Source organism: Bidens hawaiensis, unplaced genomic scaffold (genome assembly GCF_021521415.1).
Source record: "Bidens hawaiensis isolate Kalapana, Puna unplaced genomic scaffold, B.hawaiensis_p1.1 tig00018836_1, whole genome shotgun sequence".
Taxonomy (NCBI): Eukaryota; Viridiplantae; Streptophyta; class Magnoliopsida; order Asterales; family Asteraceae; genus Bidens; species Bidens hawaiensis.
Window position 1 is genome coordinate 68,396 of NW_027492860.1, and position 15,906 is coordinate 84,301.

At 33.8% G+C, this 15,906-nt stretch overlaps 1 protein-coding gene and 1 pseudogene across 2 annotated transcripts; one reads left to right on the forward strand and one right to left on the reverse strand.

The window, feature by feature from the left end:
- Positions 1–1,777: 1,777 nt before the first annotated feature.
- On the forward strand, positions 1,778–7,217 carry LOC143557127 (MLO-like protein 1). The gene is made up of 14 exons (XM_077046274.1): positions 1,778–1,903; positions 2,016–2,073; positions 3,257–3,468; positions 4,108–4,224; positions 4,314–4,374; positions 4,493–4,587; positions 5,096–5,170; positions 5,256–5,344; positions 5,604–5,653; positions 5,769–5,809; positions 6,108–6,317; positions 6,410–6,477; positions 6,763–6,823; positions 6,910–7,217. Exons 1-14 carry the CDS (start codon positions 1,778–1,780, stop codon positions 7,144–7,146), a joined length of 1,500 nt encoding a protein of 499 aa, XP_076902389.1. The 3' UTR covers positions 7,147–7,217.
- Positions 7,218–9,321: 2,104 nt separating this feature from the next.
- On the reverse strand, positions 9,322–15,087 carry LOC143557126 (uncharacterized; annotated as a pseudogene). Its single transcript, XR_013139516.1, has 8 exons — positions 14,597–15,087; positions 11,934–13,282; positions 10,898–11,039; positions 10,719–10,816; positions 10,555–10,620; positions 9,931–10,020; positions 9,624–9,800; positions 9,322–9,508 (listed from the first exon to the last, which is right to left on the reverse strand). The product of XR_013139516.1 is annotated as an uncharacterized LOC143557126 (transcript).
- Between the last annotated feature and the right edge of the window lie 819 nt (positions 15,088–15,906).

Sequence of the window (15,906 nt, forward strand, 5' to 3'; positions counted from 1 at the left end):
GGCGGTGTTTGGAGCCCACTACGCCCCTCTCCCCTTCCCTTCCGCGCCCATAGTGCATAGTCTAATAATGGTAATTAATATAGTGACAACTCTCCTAACTGATAGTTTGTTACAAAAGTGTGATTGATGCTCATAAGGATCTAATTGCAAGTGGCAATGGTGGGACCATAGCGATACACACGTATTGGTGTTTAGACGAACAAAAGCGAACGCTTGTTTATATACATTCATTTAACTTTAATGAATGATTAGAACCTATAACCGCACAATATCTTGTTCATATAGAATGGATGTGTTCATGTTTGTTCATTTGGATTCTAAATGAACATAAATAAATGAAACTAACAAAGATTACCCAAGGTTTGGTTTTAAAAGTTAATTGAGGTGATAAATTGATGCCTAAAGGGTCAATTAGTATTGCTAATTAGTAATAAATAACTGATAAATATATAAAATATATATAAACGAATGAACGTAGTGAACAAACTAAAACAAACGCTCACAAACGTAGATGCATGAGCGTGACACGTGTTCATGTCCGTTCGCATAATTAACACCAATTCCTTGTTCAAGTTGTTTGTTTATTATTTCACTCTGGAAAGTTTTTTCACCAAATTCTCCTAAATTTTCCACGGGCTCTACCTAGTGTCACATTACATAGAGAAATGCGTAACAGTTTTTCTTAGCTTATATAGATGTAACAGTATTTTATTAATTATAAAACAACACCACCAATTCAATTGGTTATCTTTGTATACAACACAATATGAATTATATGACCGTTTTAGCTCAGTTCGATTAAAGCCTTTAACGAGACAATCTCTAGTGACTCACGCGCAACTTTAATTGTTTACACCATACTTTTAGTAGTAACAATTACTTTAAAAACAATCATTAATTAACTTGAAACGTGACCTAAATAATATTGACATATGATCTAATCTAATTCTAATTTTTAACAAGAGTAATATGAAACATCTATTTATTTTTTTATTTTTTGGAACGACCAACTAAGTAATGCCACAACCAATTGAGCCACAACCAATTTTTGACATATCTCTCACTAGTAAAACGAGTGCTCTACCATTGAGCCACAACCAATTTTTGAAACATTTAGTTAATATACTTATTTACACACTGAAGTTAATTTAATAAAAATGTAAAAAAAGAATAATCAAAGACTGTGTTCCCAACCATGAGTCCATGACCAATAAATTTAGAGGTTCCACGCGTATCACTTCGTATGCTCTAAATACCCATATCCAAATGTAATATACTAATATATAACGATTACATAACTAAACTTCGCATGTCCTAACTATAAAAAAACACATTTTTAATATTAAATGTTACCATGCTCTTTAATAGTATATATATACATCCATGATAAAGGAAAGTAAAAAGGGAATTGTTTTAAATTATTAGTAATTAAAATATATATCTTATTGGTACAAGGATTTGGAAAATATTGTTAAACAATAAAAAAAGAAAATCTTGAGCATAATCTATGTCTTTAGCTGAGAAAGTGATTGTCTCAAACCTCCTTCACCAATCACGCGTAAAGCGTTCAATTACTAAATCCATTTCAATTTCATATTCATTTCAGTTTCCACCTCCACTCTCTTCATCTTCATCTCCCCTACTTTATTATTATTATTAAACCCCCAAATCACCCCTTCATTATTAAACACACCCACAACTTTCTTGAAACCTGCAAAATCGATGTTTTGGTGATCAAGATCGGATTTTGTAGCCGACCCATTTGAATTTGAGATTAATGGCGGGTGGTGAAGGAGAAGGCACGTCGTTGGAGTTTACACCCACGTGGGTTGTGGCCGCTGTCTGTACGGTTATTGTTGGCATCTCACTTGCTGTTGAACGCCTGCTTCATTATGCCGGAAAGGTTTTTTTTTTTTTTTTATTGGATATGGGTTTGGTTGATTATTGAGTGTTTGCTTGATTGATTAATTGTTTGGTGATGAAAAGTAAATTAAAGTTGATTACTTTTTGTGTAGAAATTGAAGAAAGCAGGGCAGAAGCCACTGTTTGAAGCTTTACAGAAGATCAAAGAGGGTATATTCTTTCTTTTTTTTTTTTAAATTTTATATGGTTTTAGGGTTTTGATGTTTTGTGTGAGTGATATAAGTTTTTTTTTAAACTAATTTGGAGTGTGTATTAGCTGGATTTAATTTCAAACTTTCAATTTCTTTGTGACAGTTAAATTGAAATATATTTACTAAATTTGGAGCATGTAAAGGTTTGAAATTTTTCAATATATTTGTGAGAATTGAACTGGAATATATTTACTAAATTTGGAGTATCTATAAGCAGGATTCAATTTCAAATATTTGAATTTTTTTTGCGAGAATTAAAATAACTTTACAAAAGTTGGAGATTTTTTTGAGATGATGATTCAAAATCTTTATCATTTGAGTATATGTTCTGAAATTAGAATGGTCTTTGACCTTTAAGGTCAAATTTGGAGTGTGAATAACAGAATAAGCAGGATTTAAATTTAAAGTTTTATTTTTGTTTGTGAGATGAGTATTTTTTAATATTTAGGATTTAATTTCAGTGTTTTTAATTTATTTGTGAGAATTGAAATGGAAGATATTTACTAAATATGGAGCATGTATACAAAGGATTCAGTTTTAAACTTTTTAATTTATTTGTGAGATTATAAATTTATTACATTTGGAGTGTTTTTGAGATGATGACTCAAAATCTTTTCATTTGAGTATCTGTTCTAAAATTAGAATGCTCCTTGACCTTTAAGGTCAAATATATTTACTAAATTTGGAGTATGTATGAGCAGGATTCATTTTTAAATTTCTATCATGTGAGTATTTGTTCTAAAATTAGAATGGGTTTGACATTTAAGGTCAAACATGCTAATTTTGGACTATAAAAGTTGAAATTTGCAGGAGTACGAGCTTGATGTATTTCAAGTAATATTTGCTAGCCAATCATATAAAGTGCTATTTTAGAACATTGTTTGTACTAATAGGGTAAACATTTGTATAAAGTTTGAATCTTTAGCAATAAGAAGTTTGACTTAAAATGGTTATCAACTTTTCCAACTATCACACTTGGTGTTTTATGTAAATGTAGAAAGAAAGATAGATAATATGGAATTATGGAAAACTTGATGAACTTTAGATGGAAAAAGTTGGCGCATGTTTGATACTTCACAACCTTTATCCAGAAAAACATAATCTTTATTGATATCGAGCTAATCATAATTATTTTTGTGCAGAGTTGATGCTTTTGGGTTTTATTTCACTTTTATTAACCGTTTTCCAATCAAGAATTGTCAAGATTTGTGTAAAAGAGAGTATAACTGAACACCTTCTTCCGTGCTCGTTGAGTGATAAAAGAGAGGCTTTAAAACCTAAACCCGAGGGTACGTCTCATCTTCGTCATTTACTCGCGGAAGAAGCAGCTGCCGTCGGTTATTGTGCTGCAAAGGTATCAAATTTGGATCGTTTACTTAATTGTCGGTTCAGTCTTTATAAATAATCATATTCTTGACGAGTTCACTTGTGATCTAATAACTACAAAAAAGATATGCGAAACTTAGCCACACAAATCGAGTTGGTGTCATAACATTTATTAAGGTTAAATACTAACAGTTTAAACAAAAGCACCTTATTTTCTTTACTTTCCGGTTAATAGCCTGAGGTAAGGGTGTTTTTTTTTTGTTTCTATGGTTTGGCCATTTTAACCAGTGCAGTCCAATATGGGAATTCTTTGTTATTTACGTACTTAGTCCTTTAGGTGTAAAATGACTGAAATACATTGTACTTAACAGAAAGTTTTACAGAGTTAGTGCGAGTGACTGAGATGGTTACAAAAGATTTCTTTTTGAACAAAAATGACAAAAAAGATTATATTTTGAACTGAATGGGTTAAAATGGTCAAACCACAGGGATGAAAAGCGAACCGTATAATTAATTATTGCATGACATTTGAATTCTCATTGATTATAACATTATACCCAACTGGCTAAACCTTTAAAACACTTTCCTAGTTAATTGCTATACTATACATTCGTTGATTTCTCATGACGCGTGAACCTTAATTTGTATATACTTTATGTTTTTACAGAACAAGGTCCCGCTTCTATCGCTTGAAGCATTGCATCATCTACACATATTTATTTTTGTTTTAGCGGTCGTGCACGTGACGTTTTCTGTACTCACTGTTGTGTTTGGAGGGGCTAAGGTTTGTATACAGTTAAATAGTTATATTATTATTTTTTGCTTATTATGATTGTATCTCGTCTTATCTTTAATATTATTGGCATGACTTAGATACGGCAATGGAAGCATTGGGAAGAATCTGTTTCAAAAGTCAACTTTGACCACTCACAAGGTAAGGATTGAAAACAGTCAACCCTTTATAGTTTTCTTGAATTTAGTACGCATTTTCACTTAAATTAACACAGATAACTTATATTTTCTTTTATTTATTTATTTGTTGTAACATGCAGTCTTTATGCCGAAAGTAACAAATGTTAAAGATCATGACTTTATTAGGAACCGTTTTGTTGGCATTGGCAAAGGTTCTGCCGTTCGAGGCTGGCTCGTAAGTCAATATCATATACCGAATATATATTTGTGTGTGTGTGTCCGTGTGTTTCTGTTTGTGTTGTATTTGTTTCTTGAAAATTAAAACATATCAACAGATTTGAAAAAGAAGTGACTTGTATGACACTTAACAAGGTTTAAAATTTCATACTCAAATTTAACATAAATTAAAGTCGTCTATTATGGAAAAGTGTCATAAGAATTTTGTTATAAAACGGTATTTTGATAATGATCTTCAAGTGGCTATAATCACTTTGAAAATGCACATTTACATACTGTTTAAAAGAGGATCTTTCTGGCGATATTAGAACTTAAAGTATTTTATGTAAGCATTACTTATGCATTAGTGAGGATTGCTTAGAATAAAAATAAAAATTGTTTTTTCTTAGTTTCATAATGATTTTTGACCAATTATGTTTTTATGATTTCTATCACATAACAAAATAACCATTTATTTATTTGTTTTGATCTTTTTGTTGACTTCTATTCTTTGATGAACATTTCAGCATTCTTTTTTCAAGCAATTTTATGGATCTGTCACAAAGTCAGATTATGTAGCACTGCGTTTAGGATTTATTACAGTAAGGATCTTATTTCAAGGCTATGTATACAATTTTAAAGTCAACGTTCTTTTGTTGACTTTTTGTTTTTTTTTGGTTATTGTAGACCCATTGCAAAGGGAACCCGAAGTTCAACTTTCACAAGTACATGATAAGGGCTCTGGAAGATGATTTTAAAAAAGTGGTTGGAATCAGGTAATTGGTTTCTTTACTTCTCAAGAACAGTTTGTCTTTCATTTTATATTTTAAAAATTGTTGTTGCCAAATTTAAAAGTTCAGTGATTTTTTATTTTACTTTTTTTGGTCTCAAAATTTTCTATCCTATGTAATATGATTCTTGTCAACTTGAAGTAAAAGATCTACTACTTTGACCCTAGATAATACATATTTGGAAAAGATCAATTTATCGGTTCGCTTTAATAAAGATGTTTTGTTTTTTGTTTATCATTTGCAGCTGGTATCTGTGGGTATTCGTGGTTGTATTCTTGTTGCTGAACGTTAATGGTATGCGACACGTTTTATTAGCTCTCCATTTTCAAAGTTGAAATCTTTTCACGCGTTTTAAAGAAACTATGCATATTTTGTTTTTGAGTGTTCTTTTTTCTCGTATCTTTTATAGGCTGGCATACGTATTTTTGGATAGCATTCATCCCTTTCATTGTAAGTACCGTTGGTCATTTACTAGTTATCATAAGTTTTAAATATTTAGAAAAAATTGCGCAAATGATCAATGTGGAATGACCATATTGCAAGTTTGGTAAGGATTTTAAAAATTGTAAACTTGGTCTAAACATCTGTGAAAGGATTACACGTATAGTTCCCATCACTTTTCCGTTAAAACCAACTGGGATTAACGGTGGAGACTAAACATGGACCATTTGTGCAATTCTCTATATATATTTAGATGAAAGTATTCTGCCTTATGTTAACTCATAATTTTTTTTTTGAATTTTACCAGCTTCTACTTGCTGTGGGAACCAAGCTGGAGCACATAATAATTCAGTTAGCTCATGAAGTTGCCGAAAAACATATAGCCATTGAAGGTGATTTAGTTGTACAACCGTCAGACGATCATTTTTGGTTTCACCGACCCAAAATCGTGCTATTTTTCATACATTTTATCCTCTTTCAAAATGCATTTGAGATTGCCTTCTTCTTCTGGATTTGGGTATGTTTTTTTTAAACTTATATAAAATATGCATTAATTAGTGTTTGAGTCATTGACATCACACTAATTATTATTATTTTTATTTCTAACAGGTTCAGTATGGCTTTGACTCGTGCATAATGGGACAAGTGCGCTACATTATCCCTCGGCTGATTATCGGGTTAGTTGTTTGTTGTATGAACATTTTTTGTGTGATAGATATGCACAATGTACCTTGTGCCTGACCCGACCCGACCCGACCCATAAAAGTCCACAATTGATTTTTAGGCTCATTTAAATTTTCTTTTCCAAGTAAAATACTGATACGGTTTTGATTTTATGCTATATAATATTTTTTAGAGTTTTTCATATTTGGTAGTTTTTGATCTTAATATTTTTTAGCGGATAAATGGTGGTTGAGTTAGTGCACTCAACTGACCTTTTTAAATTCTTGGTATTATTTCAGGGTGTTTATTCAGCTTATGTGCAGTTACAGCACTCTGCCTCTTTACGCCCTCGTCACACAGGTATATTTTTTCAAGATCAATTTTTTTTCATTTTTAATATTTTTTTAACCAAGCAACTTAAATCTGTTTCAATGATCAAATTCTAGATGGGAACACATTTCAAGAGGTCAATATTTGACGAGCATATACAGGCCAAAGTTGTGGGCTGGGCTCTGCACGCCAAGAAAAAGATGGCCCAAACCGGCGGGAACAATGGGCCCGGCCATGATAGCTCATCCGCTGCCGCCACCTCAGCCGCCGCCACTTCAGCCGCCACATCTGCTTTGAAGACTATTCAACTTGGTAAAATTAATCAGAACAAGCAGGGAACTTGCGGCGATTGATATGATGCATATGTTAATATCTCATTATGATGGTAGCTGAAAAATGAGGTCAATCTTGGACCTTGTATTGCTATGGTAATCGCGATATAGCAAGTTTTTGTTTTTGAATGGTTAAAAATGGTTTTAAGGATTTGACTTACCTTTTGAGGTTTTATTAATGATATACTTTTAAGTGGTTGATGGTTGGTATATCAATTGATTTGCTTCAAATGGTGTTTTCTTTTAATTGATCCAAGCTGAGATTTGACTATCCATTTTGACCCGTATTGACAACTTACCTAGTTTAATCCATTACCGAAATTAGATCCATCGAGTTTGTCATCTAAATGTTGATGGTGCATGGTGATCACCGTAATATGAGGCAAAATGGTAACGGGTCAAAAGGGATGATTGCTTAGTACAAAGCTAAAACAGGGGTTAATCTGCCCACTCTAGTCTAGTCCAAAAACTATTAACTTTAGTATGTAAGTGTTCATGGTCTAGTTTTGACGGTTTTTGGGTCAATCGGTGAGCCAAACCGTTTTTGATGATCAAAAACCAAAAGCGAACCGTTGACTTGTAAAACCAAAACGAACTGTTACTAATGGTTCAGTTATCGTTTGGTTTTATGGTTTAAACTTTAATAAACTTTTATTGACTTTGACTGGTTCCATATATAGAGTTCAAACTTTACACCGTAACCAAGATCATGAATTAGTAAATGGTTTAATTTTACTCTAATAAGCTCCATGAAAGAACGCAATTTGTGTACATATATTTTCTGTATCATTTATGGCGTCATCTGGTTTTTGAAACCTAGTCGACTTGTAAAGGTAGTCGATTCAATGACCATGCAGACGGTGTAGTTATAGAAACATAGGTGACAAGTATACACCAAATGAAATGAATTTTGTGCTTTGAGTGTATACATCACCCACCGTCTTCAATTTGCCTACTCCATACGCAATAGTCAAAGTTTCATTATTTTGGTCCACCCATTAATAACATTAAACTTTAGAAAATATAGCCATCTATAACAATTAATGATGGTAAGTGACACACAGAAGTTCAAACACAATAATAAATAATATAAAATAAAAGACAAGGAAAATTAAGTTGGCCTCGTGTTGGTGATTAGGTGTATACAAGCAAATTACTCATAAGCTACTTTCGACTGGTTCGCTGCTTAAATGAGTTCAAGTGAAACAAGACATAATCAAGCTCAGCAAGCCGGGCTTGAGCTTATTGGGCTAAGCTTGACTCGTTTAACACACCCTTTGACAATATATGAGCGGTAAGCCATAAACCAAAATAATTAGTTATGACTTATGAGATTATATCGTAATGTTACTTTCGTTTCCAATGTCGTACCGTACCATACCATACTGTGTCAATCACTACCCAAGAAACTACTTGTTCACTTGGGGATTTTATAATATGAGCTCCAAGAAAACAAGAGGTAACACATGCATTAAGGTGGTTGACTAAAACGTATAAATAAAAAATTTGCTAATAATAAATGATTAAATTATTTTCTTGAAGTAGTTTAGAAGCAGGAAGTAAATGGGTGTAAAAGTCCTCGTTTAGAATTTTCTTTGTGACCAATTCAAAAGTTGCCCACCTGGTACGTTTGTTCATTCAATTAAACTTTATAATATAAGAGGCTAACCCGTAATAACCTATAAATCCCATGACATATCTGTTGGAGTTGAAACGATTAGAATGATAGAAAGCAGTTCATTACATAAAACTAAATTATTGCGAAAAGAAAAAAAAACCTAAATCGTTTAGTTTTTGTTTTTCTATCAACCGTTTGTATTTCTTTTAAGTTTTCACCTATACATACAATTGTCTATATTATGTAAAAAAATCATTTAACTAATTATATGTTTTTTTTCTTTTCATTTTAAATATGTTTACATATACATGTATAACTTGTGTACGAAATATAGCTACACATGATTTACACAAGTGAAGGTTCTGTAAATAAAAGAAATTTGTTTATATATTCACAAGAATGCAAAAGATATGAATAAACATTGCATTTCAACAATTTTCTTATATTTTATTTTTTGAGAAAATGACTTTATTTCTTCTGTTATTTTTGTTCCTGAAAACAATATTTTCTGCGTAGAACCCTCCCCATGAATGATACAAGATAAAGACAGACAAATCACCTTGTTTATAAACAACAAATATAAGTGACCATTGATGAATAAAAGAATAGAATAAAAAGAAAATATTTATACAACTGGATTAAAAAAACAAAAATTCAAATACAAGAAAATTATCTCAAAATCAACACGCTAACCCGTTATCGCATGGACCCTTGCAAGATTAACATTTAAAAGAGCTCCTCTGAATTGAACTTGTTCCAAGCTTCCTATTAACCAAACACAATACACAAACATTTTGTCAAATGTGGATGTCTGGAACACAACACTTGCAATTATGATTTTTTAGGACCAAAATAACCGGATAAAAATATAAATGAGTACCTTAAGGAGGTCAAAAACCTTCTCGGCTACATATTTCTGTTGAAGATTAGCGCCCTTTTGTTGCACTTTATCCGGATGAATGCATAAAGTAGCCTTTCTATATACCTTTTTCACACTTGCACCAGTTATTAAATCAGTCAATGCAACGGGCTGCCAACCGCATTCGGGCCAAAGAACCTAAAAATAACAATTATATTATTTCAATACTGTTGTTAACTATGCGAAGGATAATTATGGTGTCAACTGTATAGGGGATCTGGAAACCTTAAATTTAATAAAATTTTTAGAAAGAGATGATGTGGCATACATATTGTAATGTAGATAACATTGCACGCAAATTTCCTTCCTTTCCAGAAGCCCAGCGTTTGATTTCGACATCTAAAGAAGCAGAAATCCTCTGAGATGGAAACATAAAGGTCAGACAGGATATCAAATAAACGCGTAAAGAAATATAACTGTTAAAAAGGAAATGGGCTGAAGTAGCCAGAAGGGTATTTTTAATGCATACAACGTACTAAATCACTTTACCAAAAAAAATATTAGATTATTATTGTATATTTGTAGGGGCAATTTCCTACTACAACCCTAAACACTTGCATGATATAATACTTACCAACCAAAAAAACTAATATAAAAAATACCCTTTCAAAACACTTCAAATTTCATATTTATCCAAATTATTAAATAAAATTTACAATATGACCAATATACCTTCTCCTTACACTTTAAATCTCATAACCTAGACCCTAAAATCTTGAATGGGTATGCTTGATATATTATGTAAGTTTTAAGGAAATGGTATATAAATGTCATAAATGTAAAAATGGGTATACCTATATGATTTTTTCTTGAGTAAATATAATGCAAGTTATGAAGTGGATATAAGAAATTATCCCACTATTGTAATATTGTAATCATATTTAATGCTTACATGTCTTTCTTCCTGTTCCTTCTGAACTTGCAGATCCCGCTGATTCTTTTCAGCCAATGCTTTAGCCTATAATTTGAAATCTCAGCAGTTAAAAATCGTGTACAAAAATCACACCACTAAACGAATGAAAAACAAACGAAATATGTTTGTTCAAAGTTACATACCGCACGTTCTTGAGTACGTTGTTGTCTTTCCAACCTGGCTCTTCGTCTTTCCTCAGTTTCCCCTTCAACATCTTGGAATTCGCCAGCTGGCATACCACCTTTTGGAGTAACAGTGTTAGCACCAAACATGATGAAGAAATCATAAGATTATTTAAAAAAACACATTAACACAAATATACCTCCAAATATTGAGCTAAGATCGTCAACAAAATTGACGGTGGAAGATGCTTTCTTCACGTTGGAAGGAGCTGCACTACTGGAAGCCTGGTGGCCCCCTTGGTGCCCTCGTCTGTCTTGTGATAGTGGATCAGTTGCAGAGTCCTACATTTGAGTTCAGGCAGAGAAGGTAACCGTTAACAAATACACAGTCACTAAGTATTATTAAAATACAGAAAATAGAGATTATAAAACAGGCAGGGCTGTTGTACTGGATAACAGGTTGAAACTAGGGGTGCGCAAGAAACTGAAAAAACCAAAATAACCAAACCCAAACAATATCGGTTGGTTTTATGTTTTTGAAAAAACTGAATTTTTGGTTCGGTTTCGGTTTTGCATGTAATTATGCATGTAATTATTACCGAAAAAACGAGTCGAACCGAACTTATGGATTACCATTTTTCATTTAAACTTTAATGTTAAATAATTCATAAGAATTTAATAGATATCATCATCATCAAGCTATGGTAGGGTCTGAGGAGGATAAGATGCATAACAATCTTTTGTGAAGAAAGCATTAGCCCACATATATAGATAGGGTAACCCAAATGCCTTAGCCCACATATATAATAACAATCTTTAATCAACAAAAAGATTTACATCCAAAGTTTTAGGCCCAAAAATTTAAAGCACAAATGAAAAAACCAAAACTGTTTTTAAAAAACTCAAAAACTGTATTTTCGTATTTTGGTTCCGTTTGAGCCCAAATGACCAAGTAGCATTTTCATATATTCTTAAAAGGAGAACATGGATAAGGAATGCTGTAATCAAGATTACAAAAACAAGATTTTCACATTAATGTTCTGAATATTTAAATAAAACGATTTACAAGGTTGTGTGCATAGAAATTAGACTATGGGCGACTTTTAAGTTTCAACCCGTTTGGCCCTTTCCCCTTTTAGCTATATTTTTTTAAACTCTACCCATTTGATTCATTTAAGGTAATAAAAAAAATACCCAAATTGATAATTAATAAGTAAATCGGTTAAAATTACTCACATTAGAACTTGCCCTAGCTTTTGGCACAGTGTTCGGTTGGGACCCCATGCTAAAAAAGGAATCAAGGTCATCATCATTTCTTTGTTGATTTACCTTGGCTGCAGCAGCAGCGGCCGCCGCCCGCTCACGAGCTTCTGCAGCAGCTCTCTCTCTCTGGCCGCAGCAGTCACCCTTTCTACAGCAGCACGCTCGGCTCTACGCCTTGCTTCTGCTTGTGCCTTTGCAACCGCAGCCTTCTCTTTCTCACGTGTTTCTTTCTCCTTGGCCTCCGCAGCCGCCTTTTCTGCTGCAGCCCTGTCAGCAGCCGCCTTTTCTGCTGCCGCCCGTTCTGCAGCTGTCTTTTCTGCTGCCGCCCGTTCTGCAGCCGCCTTTTCTGCCGCAGCCCGTTCTGCAGCCACCCGCTCGGCGGCTGCCCGTTCTGCTCTTTCTCTAGCCTCAACAGCAGCTCGCTCACGGGCCTCAGTTTGAACTCTCTGTACAGCAGCCCGTTCAGCCTTCAAACGGGCTTCGTTGGCTGCTCGTTCACGGGCTTCACGGTTAACCCTCTCTACAGCTTGTCTTGCTTTCTCCTTTTCAATTTCCTTAATTTTCTCTCTATCTTCCTCTTCTCTCTCTAGCCTCTCCTGTGTTGTATCTTCATCTGTAGTTACCTGAACAGGCTTTTTTCTTCTAGTAGCATTTGCATATTTAGTAGAAGAAGAAGATGAAGAGAAATCATTATCAAATGTTCTGGTAGTTGAAGAACGTGCTGGTATTGGAGGCGGCGGTCTTGAAGGTGGTGGGCCTCTAGTAATTTGTGTGAATAGAGGAATCTCTGATACAGTGAGCCAAATGTCATCTTCATGCTGCACATGCTCTTCTGATTTGGGAGATGCGTAAACATTAGAACTTGTACCAGCATGTGAAGTTTGATGAGATTCTTGAAAATGGTCAAAAGGCGTCTTCTGTGGTTGACTTTCAGAAAAGCCAAAAGAATATTCGTCAAATGGCTATCGATTAACAGAACTTCGTGCACTGCCCACACTGGATGCTTCCTCTGAATGGTTCTGACTCGGGCCCTTTTTTCTGTTGTGTGTTTGTGTTTTTCCTTTGAAGATGCAGGTGGTGATTTATTGAAGGTGTTAAGGGGGTCCATGTCAGCAAACACATCCCCACTTGGCGATGTAACTCCAGATTTTGTGCTTTTGGAGTTACCAACGTTGCTGAACTGTTCTAGTGGATCTGTGAAAAAACTCTGGGATGAAGAAAGAGGGGTTGGTGTAGATTCTAGAACCACAAACGGATCATCCACTGTATTTGATTTTTCCTGTGTGTTGCTAGTTGATGTAGGACTCGGGTCTGAATTCCATCTATTAAAGAAAGGATAATAAATGTTAAGAATTGATAAAAAGATAAACTTGACTATGCTATGCATATTCATTATGTTTCTCAGTTACATACAAGAACAAAGTTTATCAATTACAGAACTTTTTTTTAACTCAAATCAAATTACACAATATAAATCATATCCATAATGGCTGGGATAATTAACAGTTTGTTAGTTTCAACACCAAGGAACCCATTTTCTTGCAAATCTGAGGTTTCAGATAGTGACTCAAATGACAGCATGACAGCCCATCATCAGACACGCAGCAAGAAACCTTGTCATGTTAATAGATTATAAATAAGAGGCAGTTCCATGATTTCTCGCATCATGTTACGGTTTAGAGGCAACTGTTGCATCAATTCCAAATTCGGAAATCCTATAAAATATTTCCATGCTTGGGTATGCTGATGTGGACATACTTGATCTTTTGCAGTTGTTACATGCAATAGATTTTGTAAAACATGCTTGATATTCTCACTATTACATTAATATAGTGAGAATTGAGATCATAAGTATATAAGTTGGATTCATAACCAAGGCCACTGATAAATATAAAGTTTGGATCAGTTAAAAATGTGAGTATATGACTAAAGGTAAAACACTAAAGGCGTCCTTTACAATGGGATACGTGGACACAATATAGAATTATATTCATGTAGTCACGACATATCCTTCGATAAAATTTGACTCCATGGATGGAAAGTGATTAAGACAAAAAAAAAGGAGAGTAGAATTTAATAACATTGCAGAATAACACAATTTAACTAGCCCAATATATAGACGGAGAAAACTATGAATTCAAGTTAATACCAAATATCAAACTAGCACTGAAACCAGTAAATTAATAAGGTAATAAGGTACCAAGTCTTATGTGAAAACAGAATTCAAAGGTTATTACAATCATTGCTTAGCAAATATCAGAAGAAATAAATGCTTAAATATATAGGCTTCAACCCGTAATGGGTATAGCCGAATTAGGAGGAGAGTAGTAGGGTTCAGTCATACTCGGCCCTAGCATACTCGGGCCCATTTGGTTTACATAGTGATTAGGTTTACAAGTGGATATATCTCATTATGCTCTTGTAATGGTATTACTCAATAAAATAAACTACGTTAAATCTCGTGTTCTATTTTTCTGTTTATTGTTTTCGGTTGTTTGTGTGATCTATCCTAACAATAAAGAGCAGTATTTAACTTATGCATCCATGTAAAAACCTAACCCTCGATAATTACACAAATCTCAAAACTAACAACATTAGTAACTAATAATTATCCATCATATGCATAAGAAGTATACCTGCTATTGGATGCAGGACTACTACCACTTCCAAACCCAGGAATCAAATCATCAAAACCTTCCGAACTCTTCTCACTCCGATGCCAGTTCGGTTCCGCCTTCTCCGATAGACCGAAATCCCCAAACAAATCATCAAACTGATCACTCTGTTTAGGCGGAGAATTAAAAATATGATCTGATTTATTATTATTATTATTATTATTCATCACCCCGGGCATATTATCAAATACATCATCATCATCATCATAAAGCGGTTTATCATACACCGGCGAATTGTTATTATCATTGGCCTTGAAGATTGAATCGTAATCGAAATCAGACATCGACGACGTCTTTTTGGTGTATTTGGGCGGACCGCCGAAGACGTCGTGAAACATATGGTTTCCGTCGGTAGATAACGGTGACGTCCGGCGATCGGTGGACTTCATGGGAGCGGATTTGCCTTGCGGCCGGAATCCGAAATCCTTGGCTAATGAACCGAATTCGTCCATTCGGTCTGACGGTGGGATTGTGTGTTAGGGTTAGTATTTGGTGGTGGTGATGGTGGTTGACGGTGATCTCACGGCGGAATCTTTTCCCGTCTACTTGTGTTGATTAAATTTCACTCTCTCATACTTTTCTTAAATTATTATTATTATTATTATTATTATTATTATTATTATTATACTTTTGTTTTTCCTTTTAAAAAAAATAATAATAAATTCGTGACATTTTGGTATGTTTCCGTGTTTACGGTTTTTGGTCTTTATGACATTTAAACAACCAAATGATTTGTCACAAAACACACGTTAATTATAATTATTATTTGGGCGTGGGATTTCTTATTTTTACTTTCTTAGAAGCTTGGAAGGAAGATCCGGGTGAATCGTCTGCAGTAATTCTTTGAAAAAGCTTGTTTTTCTTTGTCTTCGAGCTTGGTTGGTTAATGTAATATAGTTAACGATTATACAGGAATCCATTCTATTATAATTAAAAACCATTTATTCGCACCTCATTCGTCTTTTAGCATAGATACCACCACCATCACCGATTACACAAGAAATCTCGTTCCATCAAAACTAGTTATTTGCACTCTCTTTTTTACATTTCATTCATCTTTTACCATACTTTCTCAACACTACCACGGTTGCCATTGCCATTTTTTTTTTATTTTGGTAAGTTTTCTTTGGTTTGAGGTAAGGTATTTTTATCATTTGTATTTCACTCATGCGTCTTTTTGTGCTTACCAAGCAAAATAAAATGATGATTCATTATATTTCAGAGATTTAAAGAGGGAACAATGGTATTTGGTGAAACGAAGCAATAGATTT

Bases quoted from the DNA above. Each gene is read 5' to 3' on its own strand.
- LOC143557127 (XM_077046274.1), top strand. From the start codon at position 1,778: ATGGCGGGTGGTGAAGGAGAAGGCACGTCGTTGGAGTTTACACCCACG. The intron at 4,225-4,313 runs GTTTGTATACAG...GGCATGACTTAG, and splicing joins TTGTGTTTGGAGGGGCTAAG to ATACGGCAATGGAAGCATTG. The intron at 5,654-5,768 runs GTATGCGACACG...TATCTTTTATAG, and splicing joins CTTGTTGCTGAACGTTAATG to GCTGGCATACGTATTTTTGG.